This window comes from Rhamphochromis longiceps, linkage group LG3 (assembly GCF_057381845.1).
Source record: "Rhamphochromis longiceps isolate RC_006_pf linkage group LG3, R_longiceps_female_GT1.1, whole genome shotgun sequence".
NCBI lineage: Eukaryota > Metazoa > Chordata > Actinopteri > Cichliformes > Cichlidae > Rhamphochromis > Rhamphochromis longiceps.
This window is the reverse complement of record NC_140559.1, coordinates 52,443,391-52,455,919: the sequence shown is the minus strand read 5'-3', so window position 1 is coordinate 52,455,919 and position 12,529 is coordinate 52,443,391. Positions and strand designations below refer to the sequence as shown.

General features: G+C 39.8%; 2 protein-coding genes across 2 annotated transcripts in view; one reads left to right on the top strand and one right to left on the bottom strand.

Annotated features, from left to right (window-relative positions):
* pcxb (pyruvate carboxylase b) overlaps positions 1 to 12,529 on the top strand; it is a 337,084-nt gene that overhangs the window by 36,457 nt on the left and 288,098 nt on the right. The window lies entirely within an intron of this gene.
* On the bottom strand, positions 8,882 to 10,672 carry LOC146675196 (uncharacterized). Its single transcript, XM_085400305.1, has 2 exons — positions 10,336 to 10,672; positions 8,882 to 9,448 (listed from the first exon to the last, which is right to left on the bottom strand). Exons 1-2 carry the CDS (start codon positions 10,647 to 10,649, stop codon positions 9,178 to 9,180), a joined length of 585 nt encoding a protein of 194 aa, XP_085256431.1. The 5' UTR covers positions 10,650 to 10,672; the 3' UTR covers positions 8,882 to 9,177.

Here is a 12,529-nt window from a genome sequence, read left to right as displayed (position 1 = left end):
TATTTAATGATATATTTATTTATTTCATTTTGGCAGTCCTGACGCCTGGCTCTCATCATGAAATAATTTTATCTGTCAGCCTCACCCATCAAACTCAGGGGGCGGGGTTAACGCTGATCGAGTCAAAACCATTGCTTTGGCCTGGTGGCCATTGTTTCTAGCACACAACAACCGGCATGTGGAAGCTAACAGAACTGAGCTTTGAAAAACCCTGTTTGTGTGTTACCAAATACCGTTTTAATATTTTTTTTAACCGAGAATGTAGTGGTTTAATCTTCATGTGTCTGGTCGGTTTGTCAAGATACAGCCTCTTTGCAAAAGTGTTTCGATGATTTCGGAGATGTCTGCCCAGTCTCACGGCAAAGCGTGGGATAGACCCGCTCGCCTCGCAAGCAATCCCACCGACAAAGCGCAGGCCCCGGTACACAGCTGTAGTAACCCCCGCTGACTTCTTTTACTGAGGTTATATTTATCGGTGTTTTATTTCCTGATGTTCTTATGTGTCCTACGTGTTTCAGTCGCCAATTCTGAATTATAACTAACATTAAAAACATGTTTAAGGAGGAGAGAGAGCAAATAAATCTGTTTAACATCTGATCTTTGGGTTTTTGTTCAGTAATCAGCGTGACCTGTGTATAAACACATAAAAGAGATAACGTTGGTGTTTCCGTCATGTAGTAACTGCTGGCTTTAACTGTACAAAGGTTGTTCGACACTATGAAACACATACAGACTTCATGATGTTCGGCTAATATTTTTATTGTGAATATTAATCATGCTGACCTCGCTCTGTACACCACGCAGCGAGGTCAGCATATCCACGATATCCTCAGCTCCATGAGTTAACACAAAGTTTCCCAGCTGACTATCTAACTGCCAACTATTCCAGAGACGTGAAAATATACAGCATAAAGAAAAGTGTAAGAGACTCAGCAGCAGATTAGAATAACAGTTATACATTTAATAAATCACCAAATGAATCCAAGAAACGAGCAAACCTGTTCCGACAATTTGAATTTGTATTCCCTCAGCTGCAGACTCGCTGCTGTTTAAATGTTTGAAAAGGAAGATTAGATATAAACAAACGTATAGTGGCCTCAGCAGGCTATTACTGAAATACACGTGCTATATCATAAACTATGATATAAACAGGGAGGTCCTATTAACATGTTTAGTTTTAAAGGACACCTTCCTGCCTTTAGTCTCATTCATGAGCAGTATTAGTTTTCTTCTAACATCCAGAAATCTGCACAATGTGTTTCATAGTTTGTAACAAGCCTTTGACAGGTAAACACAACATGACCGAAAAAGAAAAAAAAAAGAAAAAAAAAAGAGAGAGAGTGTTGACATAAGAAGAGAAAATTCTCTCAATTATGGAGACAGACAAATGGTTCATTTATGTTTGATGTGTGTTTATTCCTCCCTAAATATCGTCGGTGAAGTTTGTCATGCACGTCAGATTTTCCTGCGCATTTTTATACCTCTGCCAACAGAGAGAGAAAAAAAATCACATTCTAACAGACAGCTGGTGCTTAGAATACAGTTGAATAACTATTAAAAAACAGATGATATTTAGATGATAGTTCAGTCTAACACATGTGCCAGTGAACCATTAAACGTCTGTGAAACTATGCAGTTATGAAACGTAACTTTAACCTCAGCCAAACCGATTTGCTCAGTTGTAAATAAAACAGCGAAGTAAACGTGACCCGACAGACAGAACCTGAGTGAATGAAGTCCAGCGTTTAACCACTGAGAGCTAAAACTCAGCTGAGGTTTGAAAGCTGTGTGCCGGTGATTGGACATCAGCCGCTGATAAAGCTGTTCGCCTATAAAGTGCTCTGTAAGGAAACGAGCTCCAGCAGCTCTGCGCTCGGGGAAAACACTATATTTACTTATCTTGTGCAGAAAAATGCGCTGACATTGCGTTATATCGAGCACCGGCTGCCCAGTTAAACTGTGACTATCACCAGGTAACGTAGGCGTGTTTCTTGAATTAGCAGCAGGTGTTAAACAGCTGACAGATGAGGAGGAGGATGCATGCAGGTAAACTGAGGGTCTGTTGAGCTGATCGCTGGTTTCGTGAGAAAAATGTCAGCTCGTTCTTTATGTTACAGAAGCACAGAGACACAAGACCAGGCGGAAAGAGACGATCGTTCGGTGAGAATCTGCGAATGCAACATGTGGAACACGGAGAGTGGAATATGTAAACAAACCGGTTAACGTAACCCCCTCGGTGCACTCTGCATGCTAACTGTTAGCAGAGCTAGTGAAATCTCTGAAAACATCTGAGCACTTTTGCAAACATGTTCTATGTTGACAACCTGACCAGACATACGTCGCGACATTCGCGGCTAAAACACTGTTAAAAGTGTAGCTGGTGACAGAAAAACGGGGTATTTTAAAACTACACCACCACCATTGCTGCTTGTGATTTGATCTGCATTCTGGGATAACTGGCTGCCCCAAGTCTACACAAGCAATCGATTTTCTAGGATCGACCTGTTTTGACTTACTTTGCACGGCAACCAATCAAATGTTAGAGAAGCTGCATGGGCAGCGTTAACCCCGCCCCCTGAGTTTGATGGGTGAGGCTGACAGATAAAATTTTCATGACGAGAGCCAGGCGTCAGGACTGCCAAAATGAAATAAATAAATATATCATTAAATAATTAAATGTGTCAATAATTAATTAAAATGTGAAATACATAAATAATTAATTAAATGTGTCAATTAATTAATTACATGTGTCAATAATTAATTAATTACATGTGTCAATAATTAATTAAAATGTGAAATACATAAATAATTAATTAAATGTGTCAATAATTAATTAAAATGTGAAATACATAAATAATTAATTAAATGTGTCAATAATTAATTAAAATGTGAAATACATAAATAATTAATTAAATGTGTCAATTAATTAATTACATGTGTCATAACTATTTATTTAATTAATTAATTCCAATTTTAATTAATTATTGCCACATTTAATTAATTATTTAATGGTGTATTTAATTAATTCATTATGGCAGTCCTGGCGTTCCATATATTTTTAGTTAGCACCTTAAAAGCTTAAAGCTGTAAGCTAATGATAGTTATATAAGAGCAGATGCTGCTGGTGACTAGTCGACTATCAAAATAATCGTTTGTGGCAGCCCTACTCTTGGTATTATAAATTACTTTTTGATATCTGGTTTCTATGCATTTTTTTAACCTGTTTTCTTTGGCAGCTATAATTCACCAAGTACTCTTTATTGTAATGATTCTCTTTTATGCTTGTATGTTAAATGAGCTCATTATATTGATCATCCTATATTAAAATGTGATGTATGAGTAGTCATATGTTGAGGTTTATTGATGTCTGTGTTGTTCTCTTATGGGGAAGTTTGTTTTTCTCTCTTACTGTCCAGATATCTCGATATAACTACATCTGATACACGCTTAATGTTTTCTCTGTATTGTGCTCAGTTGGTTCACCCACACTTTGGGCCTCTTCCAGTGAACTCTTCGAACTGTCTTTGTTACAGTTTGGCAGCAATATCCAACTTTCTTTTCAAACCTCTATATCATGATTGGAATTTGGCAGAGGTAGCTGTTATGAAGGAGCGTAAGCAATGAGAACACAAGCCTATGATCTGCAATGATATTGCATTTTAAGCTGCTGTAATGAATTTGGTTCACTTGATTCCACAGTTTGCCTCGAGACACTGGTGCATTTAGCAGTCAAACTCAGAGTGTGAAGGACAAAACACATCTTGTGTGTTTCAAAATGAGCTGCAGCTAACTGTATAATATGCACACCTGATGTTACTATGCACAGGAGCTCACCATGGGTATCTGTGAGCAACAGAACTGCCTAATTAGCTTAACTGTTGTGGTGGTGGTGGTGGTGGTGAGGAAAAGCAAACAGGTGTGCCTTTGTAGGTAACTTTAATGCCAGCAAAACCTCAGTGCCTGACATTTTTGTTTCATGGTATATTTATCAGTTTAATCTGAAGGCAGAAGGCAAAGTTGCTGTCATACGCTGCATTTTGTGCAGCTGTTTTAGGGAATTCAATTCTGGTACTCGTGTGGTGTGATGATGATGATTGAGGCTGTTGCATTTTAAACTCTGATTCAATCTGTTTTGTTTGGTTTAGTGGCAGGTGGGGGGGGGGGGGTTACTCCCCCCCCCCCCCTTGCAGAAATGAAGCAGTATTGATTTTTATTTGTACACGAGTGGAAGACGGCAGAAAATTAAAATTTGTTGCAGTGTTTTTTAAGTGTGATGGAGAGAGGAGAACAGGAGCTTGAAATCTGTGTGCATGATGACATGAGAAAAATAATTTAAGTGTAGTGGAGAGAAGGAGAAATAATTTATTTCTATTTAGTATTGTGCCTGTTTGCCTACTCGTCTTTCTGCTGTCTCTTGAGAGAACTGCTGCTCACAATCAAGTATGTCCACAGCTCATCAGCGCCAATCGGGGTAGCCAGCAGGGCTGTATCATACCACTGTAAGTTGATGTGATTAAAAATGTAATACTGTGATATAGTGATGCGCTGTTTACATACCCTAGTGTCGCAACAAACTAACTTGTTCAACACTTGAAGCACAAACACTCAGCCGAGTCCTACCAGGCTGTGAAGGTGGAGGAAATACTAGAGCCGGTGATGTGCGACTCAAATGTAAACAAATGACTCGAGCGAGTATCGCTGGAGAGCTCGCTAATTGCGCTCCATGTGGCAGGAAGAGCAAACGGTGGGTGGAAATTACAGATGCAGGTACACGGTAAAAAAGTGTGGCTTTAAGCTAATGGATAAAAAGCTCGACCCGAGGTACAACATACCAGCTACAAGACTTATTTCAAATTGAGTTTTAATATGCGGCTGTTGTTTAGTTGCTAAAGAGTTAGAAGGTTAAGGTACTTTAGTTATTGTTAAACTCAGGTGTTGTATTTAAAGTTTCTTGGAAAAACACTGCAGGAGCCACTTTTGCGCTAACATTTGATGTTTGCTCTTCCTGTCATTTGGGGTGCAATTAGCGAGCTCTGCAGCGATGCTCTGTCGAGTCATTTGTTTACTTTTGGGTTGCACATCACCAGCTGCTAGGATCTTTTTATAGGCTGGTTAGATTGAACTTAATTTTCTTTCCCTTCTAGTAGTGAAAAGGTTTTCCACATTTAGTTGGATGTTTTCCAAAGTATTGAGTTGTTGGAGGTCTACCCTAGGGCTGCTCAATTAATCGAATTTTAATCACGATTACGATCTGGGCTTTCAACGATCATTAAAAATGACTGAGCCGATTATTAGCCCCTCCCTAATTTATCCGCGACACCTTAAAGGCCGGTCCGTGAAAATATTGTCGGGCATAAACCGTCCGTGGCGCAAAAAAGGTTGGAGACCGCTGATTAAGAGGACCCGAGGGAAGCTCGGAAAGCTAAGCAGAAGTTATTTGGAGAGTGACTGCCGTTGGTTGAAAAGAGAGTTTAAAAAAAAAAAACTTCAGTGGTGTTGCACACCATTTTATATTATTATTTTAAAGTCATTGTTAACCCTTTAAAGCCGGTCAGAGCAGCACGCTCCGTTTTGTGTAACTATTTTTAAATCCCTGTAGAACCTGAACCGTGTAAGCTAGCGCAATAATTTGTTTTGCATATGAAACCGGAGGAGTTGTACTTACATCTGATGCCATCAGCTTGTCCTCGGTCACGGTTTCGTTCCACATATAGCTTTGCAAAAATTGCATAAAAAGCGCTTGCAGGAACAAAAACATAATATTCCAGAAACATGCTTTGCCGTTACTATCAGCTGTTCGTAACACTTCCCACAGTGAAATGATGCACCTGCTGTTTTCTTTGCAAATTTGCATCATAGGATTGTTTTTTGTTTTTCCTGCAGTATATAAAAATTGCTGTATCTCCAAAATAAAACTATGAAGACACTCAAAATAAATTTCCTGTGGTGGGAAACTATTTTTTGCAACTTTATTGTATTTAAAGTTTTGAGGGATAAGCCTCTTAAATTTCTCCAAGTAGAAATATATGTAAACAAAACAAAAGCGATTTTCAATTTTTTTTTGTAGTTTATTGCACTTTTTTGCAATTTATGTAATTACTATGGACTTAATGCATACATATTATTAAAATATGGGCTATAACAGTTGTATTGATGTATAGCAACTTGAAATGCTCCCACAAATGGCACTACAGCATGTAAAAAAAAAAAAAAAAAAAAAAATATAAGCTCTGGTGGACTTGGTTCTATAGTAGGTCTTAAAGGGTTAAATAAATATCGTCAAATAATCGTGATCTCAATTTCAGTGAAAATAATCGTGATTATCATTTTTGCCATAATCGAGCAGCCCTAGTCTACCCTGTGCTGAAACCCCTTTCATGCTGCTGGAGTGGCTTCCTTTGTCATCGGAGGCTGACATGCTACGCTCGCTGTCAGACATTTGGGCTTTATGATTTTGTTTTGTGAGCTAGAGAACATAAATGCACAGCCCATCTATATCACAGATGTCTCAATATAACACTTGGACTTCGCTGGTAGCCTATCAGGAGTGGGTGTAGCTCATTGGGAGAGGAGGAAAAATGCCCCTAATTTTGTTTGCACTAATACATGCTGCTGTCTGTAAGCACCATTTCTTTTCTATATCATCATTATCACAAGTTTCTTTGAGTTATTGATATTTTGAAGCTATATCACCCATGACTAATGGCCTCTATGGTTTGTATTATGAAATGTGGAGATAAAGACATCAAAACACTACTATTTTCCCCTCCTCCTTCTTTCCCCTTTTGTCTCCTTTACTCCCCAAGAGCATTCTTTATATCGGTGGTTAGATAAATATGCAAGTGGCTTACACATTTGTGTAGCACAGTTTCACATAACAGCTGGGCGCACTGGTGTTTGTCAAATATTATTCAAATTGGTTAATTGTGGATTTGTTTGCTTTTCAGGGAAAAATTATTGCGCTTACGAGACTGTTTTTAGGTGATTTCACTTTGTTGTGATATGGTACAATAAACTGTTCTCCTGTTACTGAAGTTGAAAACATGATAGTTACAAAGATATTACTGAAGCTCCAAATCAGAACTGTCATGTCGAGGCGCTCTGTAGTGTAGGATAAAAACCTACAGATGTATGCAGAATACATGTTCATTGTAATAAAGGAACACGGAGAACAGAAATGCTGAACAGCAGGTGTGCTTGAAACATCACTGGATGCAATGATTAAAGAATCTGGAGCTCTGCAGTGTGCAAACCATTATGGACGCGAATAGAGCGTCAGGTTTACATGTAAAGTCAATGGAAAGGCGCGATGACGCGCGATTGCGGGTCCCGCGAAAATTCGGAAGCAGATTTGCGTCGCGAAAACGCGTGAAACGCGCGTCAGTGTAGCGCGTCTGGCGCGTTTGACTCGCGAATAAAACCACGCGCGTGAGTTTTTGTGTTGCATTTTGTGCATACGCGCGTTTCGCGTCTACCACTCGAGTTGGAAAAATCTGAACTCCAGCGTCAAATCGCGCCACGACAACCAATCAGGAGCCTGGTGACGTGGCTGTTACCTAGGTCAAAGGGGCAGATCCAGCCAAAGCCTTTCATACTTCAATGGAGGGGAAGGCTAATCAATGCGGTAGCAAACAACTCGGAGCTGTACAACACCAGCTGCTTTCAGTACCGAGACAGGAATAAAAAGGACCGAGCTTGGAGGAAGATATGTGAAGAGATCGGGCAACCTGGTAAGTTCATTCATTTCTCTTTTGAAAGTTTTCACTGACCCGGGGAAGCCGCACAAAAGCTAGCAAGCCACCGCTATTTTCCCACTGACGTACAAATACCGTTCTGCTTTTATGCATGTTGTCATTTAGGAATATATTTTATTGTTTATTAATAAACAGCACACAGTGGTCCCGCTGTTCATCCGTCACTGCTTTGCTTTTTCGCTGATTTTTTATTGCACAGTACAGCATTGCATTCTGCAGCCTGATTGACAAATCTCCTGCGCTTGCCAAATTTATCACGTTTGGTTTTGATAACCATCGCGTCCAATAGAAAAAACAGCACAAAAACACCCATAACTATGAGCCTCATTCGGAAATAGACACCTGCACCGTGAGGGAAAAAGGCGCACGAAAGTGGCGGGCAGATGAAGACAAACCGCGGCATAATAATACTTTTACGTTTTGCAGTCTACAAAGGTTTGCACTTTGAGAATCAATTGTGAGAACTGTGACCAGGGGCTAGTTATTCTGAGAACCCCTGCAATAAATGAGGGACCACTGTCTACTCTACGATTATTATATCCAACCTGTTAACATTTAATACTGTATTGATAGAACCAACTGATTCTGCAGCAGAGCATCCCCAGTCCCTGAGCTCCTGCTGCTGCACCCACAGATATGTACAGCAAGCACTGATACCTTTTTAGTCGGTGGGATTCCCTTGTGATCACCTTTACTAAATATCTACAACCAATCTGATTATATCCTGTTATTGTTTTTTTTTTTTTTTTTTTTCTCAATGTTGAAATTAAAATCTAGTAGCAGCCTTCTCATTTCTTTGTGTTTTGTGCTGTTTTACAGGCCCACAGAGGAGGACGGCTCCGAGGCAGATGAGGGACGGGTCCCAGGACGGTCCATCGGCGGTGGAGCTGGCCATCCTGGAGTCCCTGAAGAGGCCACACCAGTCTCCAATGGAGCATTTCCTCCTCAGCCTTGTTCCTGCTCTGGAGAGCAGCTGGTCCTTTTTATTCCTGTCTCTCTGTAAATTCTTATATTTTATATATTTATGTTTAATGTTTTTCTGTTTGAGACTTTTAATATTATTTCAAATAAATTTTTATAATGACTAATGTCTCAGTTCTACTACACAGCAAATGTTGGCACACAACTTGACACATGTAGAATTTATTTCATATTATACTAATGACAAAATATACTGATACAGTGGGATGCAGAAGTTTGGGCAACCTTGTTAATAGACATTATTTTCCTGTATAAATCGTTGGTTGTTACAATAAAAAATGTCAGTTAAATATCATACAGGAGACACACACAGTGATATTTGAGAAGTGAAAAGAAGTTTACTGGATTTACAGAAAGTGTGCAATAATTGTTTAAACAAAATCAAGCAGGTGCATCAATTTGGGCACCACAAAAAAGAAATGAAATGAATATTTAGTGTATATCAATGTGTGTGTCTCCTATATGATATATGGGGTGCCTTTGTCTGGATGTGCTTCCCATCCAGAGCTGCACAGCACAGAGGAAAGTTCCAGCGCTCCTGGAATCCCTCTGTGATGGACCGCCAGTCTCCAGGTGAAGGCACAGCCATGAAGTCGTCCACTAGACAGTCCCAGATGGACGTCGCTGCCTGGGGGGTGATCTGGCTCACCGTGGACACACCGACTCTGAAACTGAACGCGATGGTCCTGAAGGAGTCCCCGGTGACAAGGAACCTGGACAAAATTGTTCAAAATCAGTATTATGTGTACTGCAGTTACAAAATACATTATTCAAATTCCAAAATACTTTTGTGATGTCAGATATAAATCACAAAACTTAAATCTTACATAAAACATTTTGTAATTATAAGGATAATTACAAAATGTATATTAGATAATATCTAAAACAGTTGTGTTTTGTTTTAACTTTAACATATCATAATTTGATTGGTAGCAACTTTCACAACTACAGTGAGCCAATCACTCATAATTCCTAAACATGTCAATCAGGTAGGAATGAAGTGAGACATTAATAGAAATAAAGAGTTGTGTGTTGACATGTAGCCCTTTCCTTGCTTAAATCATTAATATTTTTGAAAAATTAATCTGTGATAAGACAGCTTATCAAGATAGAACCATGTAACTAGAGATGAACCAAACTGTTCACAGTTTTATCTAACTCTGTTTTAATAAAGGCTGTGACCCCTGCTATAGAGTCTGACAGCTGCAGGGATTATATACAAATATTCAACTATCCCAGAATTAAACCAGGTCTAAATAAAAAGGAGTGAGTATCACTACAAGGTTAACTCAGTGGTCCTAATGCTACAGTTTGATATCAGCAAACACCGAGCGCATACATTGATGTGACACCACAGCCATGCTATCATGCAAACACTGATAACAGCATAAATCGAATTAAATCGGGGCTTGATGAGAGCTTCTGAGTATCACTAGAAATATTATAAAGAGTCGTCTCTGTACCACAGTTTGCTTTCAGTAAACACCGACAGCATTCACTGTTAGCATAGCACATCCATGTTAGCAGTGTATAACTGGATGGATTAGCATATTAGCACAGATATCAATAAAGGACTACCGTATTAAATAGTTTTACTAACCTCAGGCAGACGGACAGGCGCTCTGCAGGTGGGATTGAGCGCCTGTAGTTGGTGTCTAGGCGGGCGATGCTGGGACCGACGAGGGAAAGCAGGTCCTCAAACTGGCCGAGTGAATGACGGTGATAGCGCTGGAATCGGCCGTCATCCAGGCGCAGCTCCTGGAGCAAGTGGTGAAACTCACCAAACTGCTCATGCCTCTGGAGGACCTGATGGACCCAGGTACGGCGAGGACGTCTTTTACGCTGCTGCTCTGCTCTCCACAGTACATAGAGAAGGGAGACTCTCTCTTCAAGCGCTAGCTCGATAGCTGCCATCTTGCAAAGATACCGGTCTGGCACAACTCCCTCCCACATTCCTCCCACATTTCCGGTTCACGATGGATTTTTCTTGGACACGCGTTGAGACGCGAATGTACACGCGTCAAATTAGGGGCGTTTGGGGCGTTTTATTCGCGTCCATCGCGTTCGGTGTGAACACACCGTAATAAAGAACACAGAGCAGGATAAACCAGGGTGACTGTGGCACATAGTCTTAGTTTATATGCACAGAAAATGCTTGTTAGTGGTAGTGCTGTAGCTGAACGTTACCCATTTGACTTCATACATATTTATTTGGATTTTATTGAAAGAAAATTTAAGTTTTATATTTCATCCTAAAAACAAGTACGTAGTAAAAGAATTGTAGATGCATATCTTTCACTGTACAGTTTAGTGTTAGGTGGGCAGCAAAAGTCGGATACAATGTGCACGATTGAGGTTTATTGTGTTGCTTGTAACTTGTTGCGCTATTGTGGCACAGCTGTTAAACGACTATCGAATTTCAGAAGTTAAAGTGTTCAATGGTGTAAAGAAGTGATTTACAATAATTTATCCTTGTGCTGACACAAACAGGATGAAGGGAAAAACTGCACAATGAAGCTTTTTTTTCCCCTTTGCATCTGTGTAACTGTATTCATGGATGTAATAAACAACCAGAACCACTAGTTTGTAGTAAGATATCATTCTAGTCCATGATTTTGTTTCCTATCAGTCAGAAGAACTAAAGAAAAGAACTGATGTCCTAAAAATAAGAGCAGGTGTTTGTCTGTTGGATGCCAGTTCATTTAAGGAGAAGAAAGGATTCCCATTTCTCCCTCTTTGGTCTTTGTCTTGGATTTTTGGACTCTCAGTGATACTAGTATGCCGCCATTCTTAAATGGCAGCACCTGCTGTGTTTTTTTTCCAAGGATTTAAGGCGGTCTTTTTAGTGACCGATGTTTCGAGTGTCTCTGCCATCTCCTGTGGTTTTTCAGGCCCTTTCCCCTGCCTGTCCTTCTGTAAAGCTGTTTGTGTGTACACACGTCTGTCAATCCAGGGTGTTAAATGCAGAATTAGTTCTGCTGTCAATCACCATGGCGACGGTGAGCGAAGAGACGATGCGCTCTAGCCGAGACGATTCATGTTCCCCATCGACACGTACGGGAGGGGGCTCGCAAATTCAGACTGACACTTTGTCTCTGGAGCTGGTCAGTGGATTGTAAACATTTTCTCTACCCGCAGACCCACCAACAGTCTGTCAGCATGCTTCTGTGTGTTTACACCCATTTGTGGCTTCAAAACCTTTTTGTCCTCAAAAGCCTGAAAGCATTCTGAAATATTCAACTAGAAAACCCCACCGTGTTTTTCCTTTGTTTTGGTGCTCTTCCGCTCTCTAACCAAAGTTTTTACACCCGATAACCTGCGAGTTCTGCTAGATTATGATCCGGATGAGCTACAGTGTCAGTTCTTTAGCAGTACACGCATTAATGCTGTTAACTTCTTAAAATGGTATAACTAGGCCAACACAATGTTTTGTGTGTGAACTAGAGATGGCACGATACCACTTTTTTATGTCCGATACCGATACCGATATCATAAATTTGGATATCTGCCGATACCGATATGAATCCGATATAGTGTTTTTTAATCAACAAAACTGTTTTTTTTTAAATATCTTGCTGCATTTTGTATAAGTTCATACTCAAGTTTAAAACAACAACTACACTAAAGCTATTCTGTTATACCTGTATGCAAAAAAAAAAAAAAAATTCATAGTTCAGCAATACTGATCAATCTAATAAACTTCAACCTACACCATCCTCCCTATTCTGGTATTTTAAAGAGTACTTAGCGTAAATATTAAGCAACCTAACTAATAGGGTTCCAACTCCCAGCAA

Bases quoted from the DNA above. Each gene is read 5' to 3' on its own strand.
- LOC146675196 (XM_085400305.1), bottom strand. From the start codon at position 10,649: ATGGCAGCTATCGAGCTAGCGCTTGAAGAGAGAGTCTCCCTTCTCTAT. The intron at 9,449-10,335 runs GTTAGTAAAACT...AATTTTGTCCAG, and splicing joins CGCCTGTCCGTCTGCCTGAG to GTTCCTTGTCACCGGGGACT.